Source organism: Haliaeetus albicilla, chromosome 4 (assembly GCF_947461875.1).
Source record: "Haliaeetus albicilla chromosome 4, bHalAlb1.1, whole genome shotgun sequence".
Taxonomy (NCBI): Eukaryota; Metazoa; Chordata; class Aves; order Accipitriformes; family Accipitridae; genus Haliaeetus; species Haliaeetus albicilla.
The window spans coordinates 30,283,610-30,305,074 of NC_091486.1; the positions used below are offsets into that span (position 1 = coordinate 30,283,610).

Genomic DNA, 21,465 nt, shown 5'->3' on the forward strand with positions numbered 1-21,465 from the left:
ATTCATAGAAGAGCATGCCCAAAATGAAAAAATACGGCCAAGGCCAACAAACTAGTCATCTTTTCTGTGCTACCCTGAAGACATCACTTGCAGTATTGTGCATTTTCAGCAACAGACTGTTTCAGGTGGAAAATTCAAGACTTCCATGCATTTTAGCTCAATATGGAATTTACATCCAGTAATTTCAAAGCGAGCTAGGTGACCAGGGCTTTGTTCCATAATTCTTTGCTTGCACAGAATTCTCACTCATTTCAAAGACAGGGAGAATGAGTGCTAGCCAGGGTTTTTCTGGTCTATCATATTTTATTTTGTTCTCATTAATACTTATAGTATTAATAATAATGCCTGTCAATGCATTTTCAATTATCTGCAATTAATTCCAATAAATCAACTTCTAAGAAACACATGAGAATTTGACATTTAATGAGAATAATAATATACAGATAAAGATTCATAAGTGCCAGTGATGTCTACATAGGAGTGTTGTAGATTGTAATAATAACGTGATTCTCCCATGCCTTTAGAATTTAACCAATGTATTTCCACTGACATTTGAAAGGGAGGTGGGGGGGAATCAATTTGTATATGAAGTACTATCTAGCTCTTAAGTGTTTGTAATGCATCCTGAGATTCTCAGGTGGAAAATGAGAGAGCAAAGAAGCATAATAACTCATGCTGATAGCAACACAAGTTTTTTACAGATTCTTCTCCCTGTCGAAGCAACCAGGATTCTCTTCAGCTACTAACACTGGCACAGACTTTGTACTGAGCGTAGTTTTAAGGCTGTTCTGTAGACGGAGCTCTGAACATCATTGAAAGCCTCTGTGAAAGAACATAAACACACATTACAATAGAGTGATTCATTTGAAAGAAAAAGGAAAGAAAGAAAAACAAATTGTTTAACTAAAAATCAAAATAACCAAATTTGAACTCGATCAAAAGCAACAATACTCTGAAGGAAAATTTTGAAAAAAATGAGGAAAAAAAATTTTTTTCTTTTTTTTCAATAGCTTTGTGGGGAAAATGGTCTTCTTATGAACAGTGACATGACAAGTCATAAAAATAGTATTTAACATACAGAGCACACCTGCTTCTTTGTGAATCAAATCCATTCATAGACCAGAAAAAAGGATATGCACTGTGCATACTTTTAGCCAAGATCATAATGAAATAATATTTCTTCAGGCAAAACAATTTCTTGATCAGAGATGCTCTTTTACAAGGAACAGTTTGTCAGTCTGCACAGCAGGGTTATTGTTTTGAATGCATATTGTTTCAAGCATTAAACAAATTTTCTGTCAAGATCAACATCTGGGACTCACAGAGGAAGATCAGCAATTTACCAGAGCAACTGGCTTTTGACATCTCTTCTTAGTAATCCCACTCAAGATGCTTGACTAAATTCCATACCCTTACATGATTTCAGCTCATTCCTTTCACATCACTAAAGGATGTTTTCCTGAGTGGGAAGTAAGGGCTTCTGAACATGACCTATGCCTGATACTTTACACACATACCTAGAACTTCAAGACAAAAAAAGGCTTGTTCACAAAGCTTTAGAAACTAGAAAGGCATTTGTCAGTTATCCTCCCGTCCTCAGACAGTTAATTAAGGTCAAAGATAGGCAACATATACACATAACTGAGTGGAAATAACTTATGAAACTCTCTACCTGTTTAGTCTGGAAATGTGCCAATCTGTGCAGTGGTTTCCCACAAATGTACCAGACTAATGTTAATAGTCAGCAAATTATGGGCTCTGCTGGTTCCCAGATGCTGCCTAAGATATAGAAATAAGCCAATATCTGCTACACCATCTGTTTAGTCCTGCTCTTGTCATACTATGTTTTGTGATATTATTTGGAGATGTAGTGTAGCATGTCATACAATGTGAAAAATGAGTTTTGACTTCCATGCATCATCAGTTCTCTTTCTTCAGTAAGCTGATCCAAAGCTCTTTTGAAAGTAACAGAAAGACTCCCAGTTTTCAGTAGGCTATGGATTAAATTCCAAATGCTTATTTTCAAATACAAATGCTAGAAACATACACATGATCCAACTCAAACACCTTCCATGTGCAAGATGACTTTCTAAGTGAAGAGAATCTGTTTTAGTAGCCATCTGCTACTCACTTCAAGTCCATCGTTACAGACAAAATGTGGCCTCAAAGCAGGGCATTCTGTGCCTGTCAAGCACAGTTCCAGAATTAACTTACAAGAGTACATAAGTAAAACAGCAGACAAATAAAAAGAAGCCCAAATAAAATAGAAAATATTTTAGGATTATTATTTATGAGAGGCTATTCAGGGGCATTAAACTCTTTAATTTTTCATAAGAACGGAGCCTCCCCTTGGACAGAAAAGCAACATGTAATCATTTTGCAGTGGGTCAAACTTCACCTCAAGACTCATAAATGCTCTTTGTTGAGAAGCTGACAAAGGAATTCCTACACATATAGAAAAGAGTGCATTGTTTCCTGACATCTCCAGCTGGTTACCTGCTAGTTCTGCATTTTGCATTACTTGTTATGTAGCAGATGAAGTATCCACTAAGACTTTGCACTCAAAAAGGGATTGTATGGCCATCCTTCATGCCTAGTCAAGAATATGTGAAAAAACTTACCATATATTATAAATTAGGGAACACAGCACCTGTGCACCTGACCATTCCATGAACGAACAAGATAGCGGCAAGGAAGGTTCCAGGACAGATCCAAAAATAAAGGTAGGACATCACAGCTGTGTAATTTGTCATTTATGTGCTACAGCACAGAGATTCTGAAAGTGGCATGACTTCATTACAATTCAGTAGTTTCTGTTCAAACAGACACAGAAATGTCTCTGAGAAAAGCTGGGGAAAAAATTATAAAAATCCTTACCCTGCAAGTCTGGATCCATTTGAAATGAACAGATGGCATTAGGCGTTCTATAATGAAACAAACCAAAGTGTAAACCCACATTTTCTAGACAGAGACATATCGAACCATTCAAATCAAACCTTTTAATCTGAACAATTTACTGGATGCATTTCAGAAATGAAATTAAATGGAACTACATAAAACATAAAACTCTTGGTGCCAAGTGCAGAGAAACTCCAGAAAATTGCAGGCTTTCTGCTCAGGATAAAGTAGGAGTAACTCTAGTAACTGCAAAATTGTATCAGGGTGAAACCAGTCCCCAAAACAGTTTCAAGTACAGGAAATGGGATCTTTCACTATTGAAGAGTCCAGTGTCTACATACAGGATTACTACACAGTTCATAATGTATAATTTCAGGTCAGAGAGGGCATACCTTTACACCAGACTCCTCCCAAGATTCATTGGTTGCAATTGCTCACAAGTATATTTTCTAAAACTTTCAAAGAGAACTAAAGTTTTCAGCTGAGCTGACATTATTTCTTTTTGAGCTGAGAAAGCAGGGAAAAGGGAAGCGTAACCATTAATCTACTTTTTTACACAACCATGAAAGCAAAAGTAATTATGTCCCTGATAATAATAGAAACTGAATGTCTCCCCTCAGGATTTATTTCATTAATGCAACATACAAATATAAAGATGAATTCAGTACAGTAACTACCTTTCACTAAATATCAGAGTTGAAAAACACTAGGTATAGCTGATCTAAGTTACACAAGACTCCAAAGGCCACATATGTGGCTTATAGTGGGGAAAAAAAGGAAATTTGCTAGAATAAATAAAAATTAAATAGTTGGAAACTATCTAAAACTTAAATAATAAATTTGGTATTAAATCTGAACTTACCCAAAGGTTCATTTTTATTACTTTTTTCCAGTGAGAGTCATTGGTCACTTGTCATAAACATGACAGAATACTGGCTGATTATGAAGCATAAATATTCAATGGTCTATAATTACTGAGTCTACCATAAATATGCTTCTCACCATTTTAATTGGTGAAAGCTGCAACTTTGTGTTTCAGTCTGTAAAACTTCTTCATTAAAGACTAAAATGTCACAGTTTTTATTGAAGTTCTTCTTTGAAAGAAATACTATTATGTTTCTTTTTCACTATTCTATTTTCTTCCTTACTAAGGCTTAGAGCTTGGACTCAACCCTGTGTTCTGCAAGACTGCAATTCTGACCAATATTTACGTACGCATGTAACTTTGCTTATACAATTACTCCTAAAATAGGTGCAGTAGTATATGCCTCTGCACAGCTTGACAGAAAAGTCAATGTATGGAATCAATGAAATCAGAAGATTCTGAGCAATGAATTAAACATAAGTGTTTAGTGAAAGCTACATGTAGCAACCTGAAAGATAGACTTACAAACACACAGCTTGTCTCATGTTTTCCTCCTTTTTTTCTTTCCACTAAAGGTACATAAAGTAAAGCAAAAGGATGAATGTAAAAATACACAGGTTAAACTCACTTAAATTAGAACTCACTCCTTAGAATTTGCTCACTCAAATAAGAACAGATCCACTGACTTCACCGAGTTAGACAGCACGCATAATCTATTAGTACTTGATACTTACTGTAAGATGACAAGCTCTCTATCCAGTACAGTGCAATGTCTAACCTTTAAATTACCTGGATGGATAAACACACTATACTCTTGTATTAGGGTATTTGTGGTCTCAAAGTTAAGTATGTGTTTATGTGTTTACCAAACTGGCTGTCATTGTGCAACATCATAACATCATATCCATGAACCCTCCCTCCAAAAAGTTATGAAAGGCATTATTAACATATGTACACTCTACATTTTTATATACAAAACTCTATGGAGAGTCCAGATCTTGACTGCAGCAGGAGTGCTTGGGTGAAATCAACAGGATCTACTTCAGCGTTAGCACATCTACTTTTTAATGAACATAATATGAAAGTAGAAGCAGTATCTGCCTGCCATCAAATCTCAACTAACTCTGCTCATTGATACACTATTTCAGTCAGTGTGTTGTATTTCAGCTACATGACCCCTTTATTAATAATTAAAAACACTTCCACAAAACAAAAAATAATTTTAAAATTATCACAAATGTACAGGAAATATTTTTTTACAATTGTAAACCCCAATACCATTAACACAAATAGTCTCATATGCAGAACAAGAGTAGCCTTATTCTTGAATCCCATTGGAATGTGCAAGAAAAGTAACATGTTTGATTACTTACATGTTATTTTGTTTGCCTATACAGGTTCTCAGAATATGTACTTTAGCAAATAAAATGCATTGTAAGCATGCTACATAATAAAGTTAAAGTATAGACAAAGACAAAGCAGATTAAGTAAGGCAGAAATCTCCCAGTAGATTGACTTGATCACAGAGGCCTTCCTTCTTTTGAAATCAGACAACATATCATCAATATTTTAAATATGAATAAAATAAACTACAATTACTTTTGTTTCCTGTGAAGGGTGAAAACATTCTATGTTGTGTTCAAAGGCCAAAATTACAGTCTCCTCTTAAATACAGTAACAGCACTTACCTTTCTCTCAGCTACTTACTAAAGGCCCAGAAGTCAGACGACACTGCCAGAAAAGTCCAGTAGTTTTATAGCACTTAAAAGTTGACTTCAAGACATAGTTCTAAAGGTTTTGCTTTTAAATGAATGCTGCTCACAACAAATGCCTGGCAAAGGCCCACATCAAAGTATCAGGTAATTGTCTAAGCAGTCAAAACAGAGAATACTAATTAATTAGTAATAAATATCCTGAATTATTAAAGATAAAACTTCTTTGATCTTTGTTTCAAAGCAATTTTTTCTTATGGTTGGAGTGCAGTATTTCTAAATTGAGGGGCCTTCACAAAGCATCTCCCAGTTGCTGAGAAACAGCGTTGCTATAGAGACTGAAAACGAGGTGGAAGCTGGCACAATAATGCAGAAAGCAGTGTGCTGTAACAAACAGTTGGTGCAACTACACAAAGAGGAAAAATAGTAAGTCCTGGTGATAACGTCCTAGAATAAGAATTGTTCAGACCAGCCAGAAGGTTTACACACTCTTCAGTACACCCAAATGCTAGGGTTTATGCAGAATATATTTAACATTTGTAAGAAAGATACATTTATCTTAAAGCCCCTTTTCATAAATTTTTTCAATTGTTACTCTAACACCCAGGTAGTAGGATTCATCAATGCTATGAATATCCTGCATACATAGCATTACTCAGTAACTTGTGAGAAAATATGTACCAGAGTTTACTTACTACTTATAGAAAAACCAAACTTAGTGATGACTAAGTCAATCACTGTGTTACAACTATAATCAACTTTGAATATGTTACCATATTTTAGCTTTCCTATTATATTTATTCTTTCTTTCTCTCCTAAGCAAAACCTAGGAAAAGAAACTTTTCCATTCTATTATGGTTCCATGAGGAAAGACCTGAATTTCCCTGCAGGCCACTAGGCAAATCTAATTAGAATAATTTAGGATACAAGAGATATCCAAGACATTTGTCTTTCCCCTCTCAACCTCTGAGAAGAAATTCTTTGCCTGTGGTTTTCAGGTAGTGACTCAGAAGTCGGGTAAGCCTTATATATTGCAGAAACAGTTAATTTCCTACTCATTAACAGCTGTGCAGCGTTGGTGCTTGAATTGCACTCTGTTTGAAGTACTATCTCCATAGGCAGAATAGAAGAATTAAGTGTGTAAAAGACCGCCAAATCATAACCCATATAGAAAAAAACCCAAATGTAAATACACATTAGAGAAGCTAACTTTTCCTCTCCTGTCTTGGAGAAGGAGCTATGGAACAAGCTAGGTAGTTTGTAAAGACTACTGGTAGCATCCTTCCCTGCTGTGCTCTCCTGAGACATCTGCCTCCAGATGCTCCTGTGAGACTCAGGCAATTTTCTGTGCATACACTACTAGAAACTAATTCCCTGGAGACCACTTCTTCATGAAATGAATGATTCCTAACCACTTTCTGCAAGACTTTTTACAACACCTGCCTCTACAATTCCTACGTGAACTCTTCCATGAAGATACTTGTAACAACATCTCAGTTCCTGTAAATGTTGCTTCTTCCATATACATTTCATGCAAGAACATTTCACTCTTCCAACTCCCTTGCGACATCCCAGCTTTCTGAGCTCTTCTTTCTAAGACCAGTGAGACGCCCCTCCCCATTCTGTCCACGTCAGCTGATAAATAACAAATAAACTCCTCTTGGTTTCCTCATGTAAGAAGTCTACCCCTGTTCAGAGTTTGAACCTCCACTTGAACAGAAATAATGAATTTATTCTAACTATGTCTATCTGATTCAAAGAACAGGAAACTTTTAATTTTGCTTTAAAGACTCACATCTGATAAAAAATCAGCAAGTAAAATAATATTTCATTTAACACAGTCTCCATCTTTTAAGACACCAAAGACATGCAAGTGAATGTGGTTCCTCAACAATTCTGTTTAGACAAGGACTTAACTGCATGTTTGACTTAAAACATATGAGTAATCCATAGGAAACTCATGAAATAAATAAAAAACATGGAGACAAAAATGATCTTGTCACCAAGGAGATGTATGCATTTAAATTTTAGTGTTAAAAATCAGTTTTGCCTGAGAATACATATTCTTATGCAAGTACTGTGTTCCACTACATTTGAAACAAGAATTTAGAGTTATAAAACTGCTACTCTATGTGTGACAATCTTGCTCAAAATTGTCATAATATGAATGCTTTAGACATTAAACAATGGTTTTGAAACAGTTTATTGGTCTGAAGAAATAAGTTGTTGGATGTAAATGAAATCTTAGACTCATTAAAGTCAGTAGGAATTTTACTTTGGTCTTCAGATTAAGAACGTTATGTTCACACTATTTTTGAAATATTTTTCTGCCTACAGATTTCCAGGTTTTTGATGAGGAAGATACTGTAAAAGCTATGACAATGTTTAGCCTTTCTTTGTAATTTGCTCTTTTGAGCAATGGAAACACTGTTTTATTATGGGAATTTCCAGCATTTTCTCCTTCAGACAACTCTGGCTAAAGTGAGCCAGTAGGCAAGGTTTCCATCTCTGTAAAAAAACAAAACAAAAAAAGTACATATTTTTGCCAAGCTCCTACACTACTTACACAGAAGATAAGCAGAGCACTTCGGTATAACTTGAATAGTATGATACCTGATATTAATGTCACAAGAATAGGCCACAACTAAGCAGTTAGCTGCTAGCAGTGGAAAGGCCCTCTGCTTAGTGTTTAAAGCAGCCACAAGAGGAACATGACAGCTCTACAGAAAAGCAGTGCCATAAAAGTTGAGAGCAGACAGGGAAGGACATGCCTACCTAATTGGGAATCTCCTGTCTGGGTTAATCAAAGTCATGATTAGTGGAATAATTAAACTCTGCATTTATCAAGAAAACCTAATTGTGTCTGTAGTCCTCTCCTGAGAAACAAGCATGGGTAACCAAAAGGCTTATGTGCTCACTAAAGGCTCTGGGCATCAAGCTCCAAATAGTTTCCTCATTCTTCAGCCTGCCCTTAATGCAGAAGAACAGCTTATAGTATGGTAAGTGCCGATATAAATGTACTGAAAAGAATTTGGAGGAAGGGAGAAAGAAAACTAACTAGGGAAAAAGGCCTCTGGGACCTAAAAGTAGAATGAAACGGCTAGAACATTAGGAAAGTGCAGGGATTTCAGAACCTGAGAATAGGGAAAAGTAAGAAAATAAGACACACTTTAAAGTTTATCAGTTCTTATTTTGATGAATGATTCTTTTTTCCTTTATATAATCTTAAGAGGACAGAGAAGTTGAAAAACAAAATAGGTAGGAAAAGCAGCACAGTCAGACTTGGGAGAAAATGTGGGGTTTTTATTCTGCACAGGAAAAGGAGACTGTGGATTCAGGGGAGTTTTGCCATGGCAGTATCATGTAGGCTATAGCCTTCACACAAGTTCCTAAATATTAGCAAGGAATATTAAAGTTGTTCTATAGATTTTTAGTTGAAATCTCTCATACCATTGTGCATTTAAAAAAATTAAGTCATGATGAACTTGGTGTGTCATTAACAAACAAAGTGAAATTGCTTAATAATTTATAATCTCGGGATCTCTAAGAGATCTTTCATCTATTGTAATTGGAAGAAGTGGCAGATGTGGCTGCCACTTACCAAGACTGCCTTCTCTATAGAAAGTAGGAATCTCTCTTTTTAGCCTACTGTCTTTGGGTGTCTCAACCTTTTCTTCTTCTGACTGGCTTATAGACTAAAGCTACTGAATGAACTGTTTGGTACTGTAACAAACAGAAAAATGAGAAGTTTGAGTTCCAATTTACAGTATATTTTTCTCTGTTAGAAATTCAACTCATTATTTCTAGACAGTAAAGAATAGTATAGTAAAGAGTTCAAAAACATATAGTAGGACATATGGTGAAAGTGCTTTTCTAATAATAGTTACTTGGGTTAAAAAGATTTTATATTTACTAATAACCTAAGATAAAATGTGTCATGCTAAATGTATTATTTATGCTCAGCTTTTATATTCATGATCTATGAATGACACAATAGAAACTTATCAGATAAAAACAAGGTTGCTACCATGCAGGCTTGCCCTTCCTATCACCATGCCCCAGACATGGTCAGGATACATCAGACAAGCACTTGTTATTTATATTCCTTCCTGAAGGATTTTATATCTGCTTTAAATGAAAGGGACATAAAATAAGAATCCTTTACTTAAATTCTCCCTTAAAACTTGATCTCATCTTTTATGGGGAGAAAAACCCACCTTGATGCAAATATTTTTTACTAGTGATTTTATCAGCTCCATACGGATGCATTTCTTTTATTTCCTTTAGGGCAATGAGCTTTTCCTGAGTGGGGGAGGAAAAAAAAAAAAAAAGCAGTTTTAATATCACCCATTCTTGTCATCCACTGTAATTTCTAGCACAAACTTAAAATATGTTACAATAAAATAATCCTAGCATGTTAGTAATATGACTGAAAGTCACAAAATCTGATTGAAGCTAGAACATAGAATTTCAACCAGTCTTTTTAGTATTTAATATTTAGTCAAATTAAATTCTTTTTGTCTTACTAAGTGACAAGAAGTTAATGATGAAATTACTGCTCACTGATTTTGCATTTTCTGAAAAATGCCTAATTCTAGTAAAATCTGGCCTTCATTCATGCAGAGTCACAGCCATAAGGATCCCAAAAGATATGTCTCCTGGCATAGAACTACTCTGAATACCACACAAACAAAATCAACAGCAGCAGCATTAGAACCTTGAAGCATTAAATTAAAGCTAATATTTATTTTTTTTGCACAAAGCCTGCAGAACTTGGGGGTGCAAAATCTACACTTACATAGGTAAACTTACTTTATCATCTCCTTTTTGGGCAACAGAACAGTCGTTTGTTCATTCCAATATAAAAATACTAACTAACACTTATAAATACCTGGTATTTATCATGCATAAGTGCATGCATGCAGTTCATACGTCTAACATTTGGACTAAAGGTCTTGGTATTCAAAGTTATATTGCAACATACCCCTAGGTGGCAGAATGTGCATACTACTAAATACAAAAAAAAATCACCTGAATCAGCTCATGGGCTAAGCGTCCCAGAACTTCTTGGGTTGTTTCATTGATTTCTAATTCTGTCATGACTTCCCAGTTACCATTCTGGAACCTCACTGGCATAGAGAAGACAATTCCTTCAGGAATGCAAAACTGACCTGAAGAAGAAGGAAAAAATGACTCAAACATATTATTTCTGATTAAAACCACATCCTCACCAGTGTCAAGATTAAGTCTTACAGACTTGAAAAGGCTGAAACTGTAAGATCTTGCTATAAACAGAGATTGGCTTTTTCAGTGTACAGTTCAAAGACTGAAGAGCTCCCCTTTTACTGTAACTTTGTATTTTAGTTAGACATACATGAATGATAGAATCATAGAATAGTTTGGGTTGGAAGAGACCTTTAAAGGTCATCTAGTCCAACCCCCCTGCAGTAAGCAGGGTCATCTTCAGCTAGATCAGGTTTCTCAGAGCCCCGTCCAACCTGACCTTGGATGTTTCCAGGGATGGGGCATATACAGCCTCTCTGGGCAACCTGTTCCTGTGTCTCACCACACTCATTGTAACAATTTCTTGCTTATATCTAGTCCGAATCTACCCTCTTAGTTGAAAACCATTACCTCTTGTCCTATCGCAATAGGCCTGCTAAAAAGTCTGTCCCCATCTTTCTTATAAGCCCCGTTTAAATGTTGAAAGGCCACAACAAGGTCTCCCCAGAGCCTTCTCCTCTCCAGGCTGAACAACAGCAACTCTCTCAGCCTTTCCTCATAGGAGAGGTGTTCATCCCTCTGATCATTTTTGTGGCCCTCCTCCAAACCCACTCCAACAGGTCCATGTCTTTACTGTGCTGTAACACAATTGCTGTAACAATTTTACATCTTAAAAAGGGGAAAAAATTAAATTTTTAATTTCATACAAGGGTTAAATGGCTGTGGTGAAACATTCCATTTATTGGTCCACATAACCACACAAGAAGAATGTGGTTTTATAGCTTAGGCTCCAAGAACTATAGAGTCTTTGTGCAAAACACATACACCAGAAAAGCATTTAAATTAAAAGACTAAGAGACAATCTGCGACAAGACAATATTAATCTAAGAGATGCTTATAAGAAGTGAGTATCAAATCACAAGCTCTGGAGAGCAAAATTGCTTAGATTTGGAGGTTCTTATGCTGAAGCAAACTCTGAGCCTCCCATTATATCATGATTTGTTTTACAAGTTTTTATTCAATTAAAAATCTTGATTAAAAAATAACATTATACATACTGGGGAAAGCTACAAGAGAATATGTGAAGCAAAAGTAGATTTACCTTTAGTAAGTATTCCCACAGAAACGATCTCTCCAGGAGGAGAGCCATGATACCAGTATCTCAGTACAGTGGCTACCGCGTGAGCAGGTAACATTCCAACACAATGACAGACCTGGGAGCTCAGTGAACTCTGTGCAGATTGAAATTCTGAATGGATCCATTTGCTACCGACAAAAAAAGGGGGAAAAAAATAAAAAGGAAAAAAAAGAAGAAAAAACTAAGACAACTGCAGGAAGAGTATTTTTCTAGAGGAAAAAAAAGAACTAAATCTGAGGGAACAGTCGAAACTTACTCAAACTTCACTGCTGAAGACAAGGCACTTAAAGACAGAAAAAATAGGGTCTAACAAAAAGTGGCTCAAAGGGTAACAACAAGCACTACTTAATGAAAGTTAGGTCATGTACTGAAGTCATAACCTCTATTACTATTATTATTTATATGTATTACCGTCTTACGTAAGAACCCAGCCATGAACCATAATCCCCCTGTGCTAGGCACAGTACAAGTATAGAACAAAAGAAATATCTGCTGTCCAATAAATGCTAGGTTTAGACCAGAGTGGGAGCTCCATATAGCCAGGCCTGAGTGTATGTCACATCTGCTGCCCTCTCACTGCACCCATGCTTTCTCTGCTACTTTTCTTTCCACAAGAAGCTGTCTAGCTGCCAGGTATACTTTTTACATATGTTAACAAATTGTCTATTTTGGGAAACTGCCAATATTAGTGTGCTCAGGCCATATGTTCAGTGGAAGTCAGGTACTTCAAGATGCAGATAAATGTTTAGTATTATTTCAAAGTTTCTTCATGCATACTAGACATCTAAGTCACTATCTCGACTTTCATTACTTCTTATAGTCTGCTCCTGATATGATAGAAGAGAAACATAATATGTAGGAAAATATAGCTATAAACAAAGTTTGCAGAAGAGTCAGAACTATGTGTAGCACTAGGAACTACTCATCTTCTTTTGCAGACTGAGTACTTCAATTTGAATTTTCCTTTATGTACAGCGCTAGTCAGTAAAGACAAATCTTGAAAACAAAACCCTTTCTTAATGCTAATTACACCGTTCAGATAAACTTGGATTAAAAGCAGTTATTTAGTTTTACTTTAAAAAAATAAACCTATACTGTACCTATCATAAATCACATTCAACAAAGGATGTGGAAAATCAGCTGGCCCCCAAAGAGCACAGTCATATCCATAAAGTTTTGCATGTGATAAATCAATGTAGTTACAGCCAGTAATATTGCCCCAAACAATCACGTCTTTAACTCCTGTAACAGAGGAAAATACATAGATTAATGAAGAGACAAATACTTTCACAATGTAAGCTGGACTAGATGATCTTCAGAAGGCCCTTTCAAGATGAATTGTTCTTTAATACAGTGTTCTGCCTTGATAGCAGAAAAGATTTGATCTGAAAAATGCAATGAGGTTCTCCATAACATATGAAACCTCATCACAAACTGAAAAAGGAACTTTAATTTATATCCTGTTACTTTACATAATAGGTAAAACCTAGTAAATAGTTAGCTGTTAAAAAACAAAACAAGTCACATTGCAAACATACAGCAATGTTCCTTTTAAAATCTTGTACACATAAATATAGAATGCCTAACAGTAAAAAAAAAAAAATAAAAAAACCCCTACCTGCTTTGGTGCAAAAGGAATTTCTCAAATAAACTGCTGGTAGGCTATTCAGCCCCTTAACATACTTTTTTGTTTTATTAGGCTTCAAAATATCTAGACTTGTCATTGATGACCAGTTCCTACCCCTGCAACATTGAAAGAATCCTGATGCTGAGCAGGCTGTTGGAGCACATCTTTGCTATGCAGTGCAGAACCATGCAAATATAACCAAGCTATAACAATTGACCTCAGAAAGAAAGCTAATTAACCCAGAAATAATACTACAACACAGTTCTACTATACTCTCATTATCTGCACAGCAGTATGTTGTCATGTTTATTCACAGCTGGCTTGTGTGTCTCCAAAATAACAACGCACTGGAGAGTTCAAATACAATCTTGCAGTCCTAGTTCTTGATCCGCAACACAGCTCAGTCCTTCTTAGTATATTTCCCGCAAGAAATACACTCTAGAATGGCAGGGCTGCATCCAAGAGTTAGCAAAAGAATCGACATTCATGGGATCAGGCACAGATCCAGATAGCAGTAAGCGGAGAGAACGGTAGCACCTGCTCGTCACACCCTGGCATTCTGTACAGCCACGCAATTCAGTGGGTGCACTGCTGTGCTTGCATTTCTGCATGCCCATCAACTGCGTTCTGCAATGAAATATGTACTCTCAAAGATGTCCATCCACTGAATTCCCCAAATGCTACCAGAACACATAAAAATTCACCTGCTGCGTTCATATTCAACTTCCTGGCCAGCATGGCTTTAGCAGCGCTTTCCCAGGATGTCGCAATGGCAATGACATTTTCAGGCTTAATGGATGGGCCATATGTCATAATCATCATCGCCTTAAGGTTTACAAAGGTTTTTCCTGATGAAATTACTCTGACCTCACTCTTGGCATTCTTCTCAATTAGGGGAGCATAGACTTGACAGATCTCACTCACTTCTCTGATGTAGTTCTCAAGGGATTGGGCTTCACAGTTTAAGAGGACATCATCAAGAACAATGATAATATCGGCTTGAACAAAAGCCTCATCTATTTCAGTATGCTCTGAAATACTGCGGAGAAGTGGGAATGCCATATCTTCAGCTTCCATTACAATACCGCAAAGAACTTCCTTAAACTGGCCAGTGTCAAGCAAATGGATACTGATTTCTGTGGTCATCCCAAACACTTCTCCATTTGCCAACAGAGGGATCAGCTGATAACAGATTGGTCCTGATGCACTGGTAAGAGAAGAATATAGAAAAATTATAGTTGATGACTAACCACTGCTTGTTTGGAAGTATTACATAAATAAACACAAAGATATTTCTTTTGTATTTGATAATGTTTAAATAGACCACTAGCTTGAATCTTTTATTGCTCTGTCATTTTAACAGGTTAAAAATTAAAACAGTTGGATCCTCCTTTCATTTGGAGGTTTTTCCACCCTATACATTTCAGTTGATACTGCCACTTAAAAATTAGTGTCTTTAAAGAACCACAATTTTTTTTAAGGTGCTCTGTTAGGACTATCAGAAATACAGACATTTCTAAAGCTAGAAATGCAAGAGACTCTTTACTTATTTAAATATTTCCAAAAGCATTTAATGCAAAATAGTTGCACAAAATTCCTAGCCTATTTTGTAAATACTTGCTTTTCTCTAAGGTGATCTGGGGTCTAAATGTTGCCTGTTCACATCTCTTACTTAAACTGGTGCAAAATGTAACAAAAGTAGAAATAATTTCTAAATTATATACTGAATGCTCATACTGAGGGGCACAGAACCTAATTCAAACCAGCAAATTACAGGGATTTGTGTATAACTTCAGAGGTTACACCTGTTATACGTGATAGGAAAAAGTGCATTCTTCTGAAGCTGAGTGAAACTTCATAGATATTCTTTTTACTCTTACCTGGTGATCCAGATCTGCAAAGGCTTGATGAGACTTTTAATCTCTTCCTCCTCTTTTTCAACTTCAATATGCGCCTGCAGGTTCTCCTCAGCAATGTCTAACATTTCCTCACTCAACATCATTGAGGTGATGCCGTAATAGTGCTAAGAACAAAAAGGATGATCTCTAATTAAATGGCAACCCAAACACGGCAAGGTAACATTAGAAAGGATTGCTTTAGTTTACAGTGGAAGGAGGAATGAAGAACAACAGTATTATAAGAAAATGTAAAATATGGGTTTACGGTATTAAGGGCAGCTCATTACCTGAGCATATTCCAGAAAATCATTAACTCCTCCGAGAAGCAGACCCTTCCCTCCACGGTCCAACAGTTCTCTCCAAATGATGGGAGACTGTCTGTGTTCCCATCCATTCATTTCACATATGTCATGAAGCCACTGCTAATGTAAATATCCCCACCAAAAGGTTTTAATACTTTTTCACATTTGATAACACTTAAATGTTACAGATATAAACATTCTTATTATTTCCTCTCAGTACATAATTACAAGGTGCTTCACAACTTACGTAAGCAAAAAGTGTGCGCAAAATGGGGGAATAACACAAAGCAAGGCACGGTGATACACTGTGACACCTCAGCAAAAGGTCTTACTTCTGCTTGATTTTACTGCTATAATTTTGCTCAGTTGTCTTAGCGGTAGTGAAGATAGCAATGTTGTGAAGCAGCGAGTAACCTGAGGATTCCTATTTAGCCACAGAAGGTAAGCAAGCTGCAGAGGTTAATCGCTATTCACTTAACTGTTCGAGTTACTTGGCTGAGGTGTCAAGCAAAATATAAGAGGTAATAAACATCGTAGTACTGTCTATCTCATGAAGTAATACTGCAGTTTTCTGAGTTCCTTATAGGGGCTACAGTGTAGACATGGCAACAAGTCTGCAGCAAAAGTACTCAGAAAGGCCCACCCACATTGTAAACAAATAGGTGAGATTTAATTTCGCACTTCTATTGTAATTCAAAGCCCTTGAATGCCAGAAATGCTCTTAACAAGTAACAACTCTGAATGCATATGCAATCACAGTGTGCAAAAGATTTACAGGCTGAGTACCCATTTATACATGATAAGAAAATAATGAACTTCTTACTGACAAAATACAGCTTTAGGCTGGCCCATATTTTGTGCCCATCTTCTGCGGGAAGACTCGCGAGAATGCCAGTCTCTCACAACGTTCAAACCTTTCTTCTGGCTGGCTTTTGTTGCCAAAGCTGTTTCTGCAGTACCTCTACCCACATATTAAAACAGTAATACTGGAGAAGAAGAGACATACTGCAGGCAAGCACATTTGTTGCTTTGTAGAACACTGGGGCATCTACCAACGACTTGACTTACAACCCTTACCTCCCATTTGTCAGGGTGCTGAGTGATCTTGTGAACCTTGAAGTCCAGCAAGTTAGCCTGGAGATAGTCAGCCAGGAGTTCAGCTTTGGCATAGTAAGGGCAGTTTGCCTTACCTGTGAACACAGTGACACCACCACAGATGGAAGATTTTGTGACATTGACTGATAAGGGCTTAACGAGCCACACATTTTTTAATTGTTCCCGTTAAAAATTGTTCCACTTAAAAAAGAGTCTTATATAGCCAGCATCCTGTGAGTTCCGAGGAAATAACAGGGCCAGCATATGAGCCAGCAGCGAAAGGGTGATTTCGGAGGTGAAACAGCCTCTGCAGCCAGCGTTTAGGGGGCTGAGGAGGCCACCCCGGGGTGGACAGCAGCAGAGAGGCAGAAGCCTCGCCGGCGGGGTGAGGGGAGAAGGCTGACTCGGGAACGGCTGGGGCAGCGTGCCGTGCAGACACCGCTGGCAAGAGAGACTAGAAGAACGGACAGTTGCGAAGCCTGCAGGGACGAGCGGCGGCGGCGCCTCACCTGCCAGCACCAGCTTGGCCATGCGCGCGGCACCCTCCAACGGTCGCCTCGGCGTGGCGTGGCGTGGCGTTGCGCAGCAACGCGCCACGCGCCACGGACGTTTGTCCCTCGGCCCGCGCCGTCCCTCTCGCGAGGCCCGCCGAGAGCTGGCGGAGAGGAGGGCCCGGCTGTCATGGCGCCGCCGCGTGGGAGGTAACAGCTACCGGGCGGCGGAGGTCTGGGGCCCTACCCGCCCGTCCCTTCCCGCCGCGCCTGAGGCGGGCAGCGGGCGGCCCGGCCCGGCCCGGCGGGATCCCCCGCCGTTGCGCCCGGGTGTTCCCAGCCCGTGCGGAACCGCCGAAGGGCTTCTGTCCCCTTGGCGCCGGGCCGCGGGCCTACGCCACGGGAACCGTACGCCCCCGGGCAGCGTTCCCAGCGCCTGCGGAAGGCGAGCCCGAAGCCGAGAGGCTTTGCCCCGCTTGGTGCCCCCGGCCCCCGGCGTGTGTCCGCGGGTGTGCCGCGGCCGCCGGGCAGGCGGCTCGCCTGTGGGATGGTGGCAGGGAGGCTGGGACAGGCTGTTTGTGGCCGCGGCCGGGCAGGATTCTGTTAACCGGAGCTGAAGGTTGGCAGTGACCCACCAGAGCCCTGTCAGGAGACGCGCCTGCTTGGAGAAACGTCAGTTAGGAAAAGGCTCTGCCCCCCCGCCATGGTTTTTGGTCAAAACAGCAAAGAGGAAAAAGGCTTGACAGCTGGGATGTGTTGAGATGTTTGACTAAAACGTAGGAGACCCAACAGAAGTCCCTCTGCAAATCGTTTTCCAGGGATCTTTTGCCAAATACTTTTTTTTTTTTTTTTTTGGGGGGGGGGGGTCTCCTGTAGATGTGCATAGATGTGGCAATTGAAACTTAAGGAATTGAAAGTCTGGTAACTAATCCGTAATTTTTAATTGTTCTTACAGATAAGTGATCTTACACAGTTTCTCCAGGACAGTAGAATTTCATCGGATCCCTTACTTTGAGTTGGCATTTCAAACATTAGCAAAAATGAATAATAAAATAAGTTATTTGCTAAATACTGTTAGATGCATGCATAGGTGCAGTTCTGTGCTCACTGCCAAATCTTCAGCCACAGCAAGAAAACACATTTTATGGGTTAGCAGATACAGGGATCCCCTGGAAAATGTGAACTTCAGGAAATTATTTTTAAATATTTTTCCTTCTCTGCATGGATCATCTCTTCGATTTCTGTCTCAAGAGACAGACGTTTTTAGCACAGGTGCTAATATACAAGCAGAGAAGAGTACAGAGGCTTTCATGAGTGAGCAGGCTCCCCAGAGCTCTTTGGAACTTGAAAAGCTGGATGATTCTGGGACCTTCAAAGTGAAGCATGTAGTGGATCATAGTGACCCGTTTTTTAATGGTCTCCAGAAATGTACCTGTCCTTGCGATATACTGGACTTGGCTTCAGAGTCTGCTGTTTCCATTAAGCACTTCACAAACTGTTTAACTGCGGTGTGGAGGCTTTTCAAAAACCTGTCTGAAGACCAGCAGCGTTATGAGAAGCAGCTGATCTTTGAGCACCCAGCTTTTGTCAAGCTTTGTCAGCAGGTGCTGCGGGACTCCAGAAGGATGACACGGGGTGACCTGGTGTTCAGTCTGCATGCCGTGGTGAGCCTAGGTGTTCCTCAGAACACTCTCCTAGTCCAGACTTTGCTGAGAGTGTGCCAAGTAAGTATCGAAATCCCTCTTCTCCTAAGTTTGGGCTGGAACCTCAGGGCTAATTCTGGGAGGCTGTGCAACATCAGACAGCTTTATGTCTCTGGTTTAGTCTGATGTTCCATGGAAACGGGTCCCATAGTTAGTTTGTGTGTACTTCTAATTTCCTTCATTTTTGAAACCACTGCTTGATTTCAGGCAGATTTAACAGAGAGGAGAAATCTCAAAACTCCAAATTTGACTGATGCGAGACCTTGTAGGTCACTGCAGAATTAAAGCTCATGAATTGGCTTCTGGGGGGAAAGAGAAGACATCAGGTACAGGTTAAGAGTGGTCAGTTTTTGTTTTCTGAAACTTTTACTGGTCTGAAGTAACCTGACATTGTGAAAACTTTTAACAGGAGAAGCTCAATCAACTTGATAACCGATGTATCTCAGTTTTGGCAACTACTTTAGCAGGGCTGGATAAAGACAAGAATGTGAGCGCTCTTCAAGCTGGATTACAGTGAGAAAAAGATACCTTTCACATATTCTTCATATTTAAATGTTGTTTGAATATATGTCTTTTAGAAATCATGGAGGGAATGTCTGTGCATAAAAGACAACGTGGTTTTTGGGACTTAAATATCACATAAGATAACAGCTGTACAAGACGGTGATTTTTGACATTGTCTTTGCAGTTTCAAGCAGAAAGGGTTCCGATGGCACAGGGTGCTAGGCTGCTCTGCAGGGGATTCGTATTCTGACTGCAGCTCCACAGCTGTGGGGTTTTTTGTGATGTTGATCAAGTCACTTCTCATATCTATGCCTCTGTTTTTTCTGTGTGTAGAAAGGAGGTAATGAGACTAGCTTACTTTGTGAAGTATTTTGATTTGTCATGATGAAAAATGCTGTTTAACAGCCAAGGAATATTTTCTTTTAATATAGTAAGTAAAAATTAAGACGAAGGCAAGTTTAGACTTTATCTGTGCATCCAGCAAGGCCTTCTGTGGTATTGCTTTATCACAATAACTTCTTTGGCTGTAGTGATTTTTTTCTGGGCCAGTGAGATTTATGTGGGTAATCAATCTGCTCACTCCCATGAGATTGTTTTTACTGAGGCTGTCACAAAACTTGCCATGGATTAGTACTTTTGGTCCTGTGTCAGGTCCTGCTTTGAGAAAGTGGATGTGTTGGTGATACGCAATAAACAGGTTCTCCTGGAAGCTCAGGCACACCGTTCTTTTAAGTTGGTAGAAAGCAGGACTTCCATCTACAGCTCTTTCTGTGTCTCGATGTCTGGAGCTCTTACCCATTTGCAGGAAGCCACATCTGCAGGGATGAATTTCAGAGCAGTGCACTGCCTTAGAAAGTGGCACTTCATGTTTTCATAGCTGTGCAGACTAATTCAGATGCAACAATTACAATACCTCTCTCTGAGCCAGAAAAGAAGGTGCTGGGGATGCAGAACTCTGTCATCTGGTGCTTATGATCCCTCTGTGTTATGACATCCCCTTCTGTTCCTGGACCCCACAGCACTGCTTGTTTGTTTTTTTCCCCTCACTTGCACCAAGTTGCTATCAGTGTCCATACCAAAGTTTCTTAGCTGTTTCAGAATTTGCCTGCATGTAGATGCATTTTTTTTTTTCTGCTGAAGAGTGTTAATTCTTTGAGGCTTAACAGCACTCACATCTGCACAGTCACATGTGCAGTCAGGTGCCACTGCTGTTAATGTGTCAGCAACAACACTCACATATCAGGATAACATTAAGAAAGCATATATAACTGTTTCCGTGTGCAAAATATCTGTGCTGCAGCTACATCATGTAGAGTTATGCCAGCCTTGCAAAAAAGGAGGTGGGAGAGGAGCAGGGAATTAATTACAGCTTTAACTTGGGTGTATATCAGTGAGGGAGAATGGGGGTACCTGTTTCTGCTGAAATGAGGAAAGCTCTATTAAACAGTTACTCTTTCTAGCTCAAGGCCTTGTGTGTTTCTTCATCAGATTACTAGTGGAGCAGCGCATTCCAAGTATCAGAGACATCTTTATACTGCAAAACTTGATGAAATGCATGGGAAAAGATGTTCCAGTCTTTCTGAAAAAGAAATTGGAGGTAAATTTATCTGGAGGCTCATTTTCACTTCCACAAAGCCCATGCTCTTGCATTGTTTATAAATTGTGTGTGGTTCTTTCCAGACACTCAAAGAGAAAATATAATAGAAAGGTTAACTGCATTTGCTATATGAATCATAGTCCAGCTATATCTGCAGGAAGAACTTGAATTTGGAGGATGGGAATATCTCACCATGAAAGGGGGTAGAAAGCAATGGTACAAAAGGAATTGAGGCAGTAAAATAGCAGTGCCCTCACCTCTTGTTTGGGTTGGCCACATGGTATTTCATAGAAGCACTTATAGCCTGTTCCCTGATTCCCTTGCCCAGCTTGTGGCTGGAAAAGAAGACAACAGAAAACTAGTCTATGATGGGGCTATGTCCTATAATGGTATGGAGCTAGAGGACTGATGG

General features: G+C 38.9%; 2 protein-coding genes across 5 annotated transcripts in view; one reads left to right on the forward strand and one right to left on the reverse strand.

The window, feature by feature from the left end:
* On the reverse strand, positions 1–17,414 carry MDH1B (malate dehydrogenase 1B). 3 transcript variants are annotated; one of them, XM_069781703.1, is made up of 11 exons: positions 17,268–17,414; positions 16,741–16,853; positions 15,649–15,783; positions 15,344–15,486; positions 14,168–14,670; positions 12,937–13,078; positions 11,801–11,964; positions 10,507–10,646; positions 9,693–9,777; positions 2,878–2,924; positions 1–822 (listed from the first exon to the last, which is right to left on the reverse strand). In XM_069781703.1, exons 1-11 carry the CDS (start codon positions 17,287–17,289, stop codon positions 778–780), a joined length of 1,539 nt encoding a protein of 512 aa, XP_069637804.1. In that variant the 5' UTR covers positions 17,290–17,414; the 3' UTR covers positions 1–777. The 3 variants fall into 3 exon arrangements, with proteins under 3 accessions (XP_069637804.1, XP_069637806.1, XP_069637805.1); XM_069781705.1 differs by lacking the exons at positions 1–822; positions 2,878–2,924 and adding an exon at positions 2,933–5,594; XM_069781704.1 differs by lacking the exons at positions 1–822; positions 2,878–2,924 and adding an exon at positions 7,224–7,983.
* Positions 17,397–21,465, forward strand: part of FASTKD2 (FAST kinase domains 2) — a 12,832-nt gene continuing 8,763 nt past the window's right edge. The window contains exons 1-4 of one of the 2 annotated variants that reach the window (XM_069781700.1): positions 17,397–17,459; positions 18,205–18,973; positions 19,362–19,465; positions 20,945–21,053. In XM_069781700.1, coding sequence (XP_069637801.1) covers positions 18,290–18,973; positions 19,362–19,465; positions 20,945–21,053 — 897 coding nt within the window. In that variant the 5' untranslated portion in view covers positions 17,397–17,459; positions 18,205–18,289. Of the gene's footprint in view, positions 17,460–17,503; positions 17,926–18,204; positions 18,974–19,361; positions 19,466–20,944; positions 21,054–21,465 lie in introns of those variants that run through there. The other variant, XM_069781702.1, reaches the window with a different exon arrangement.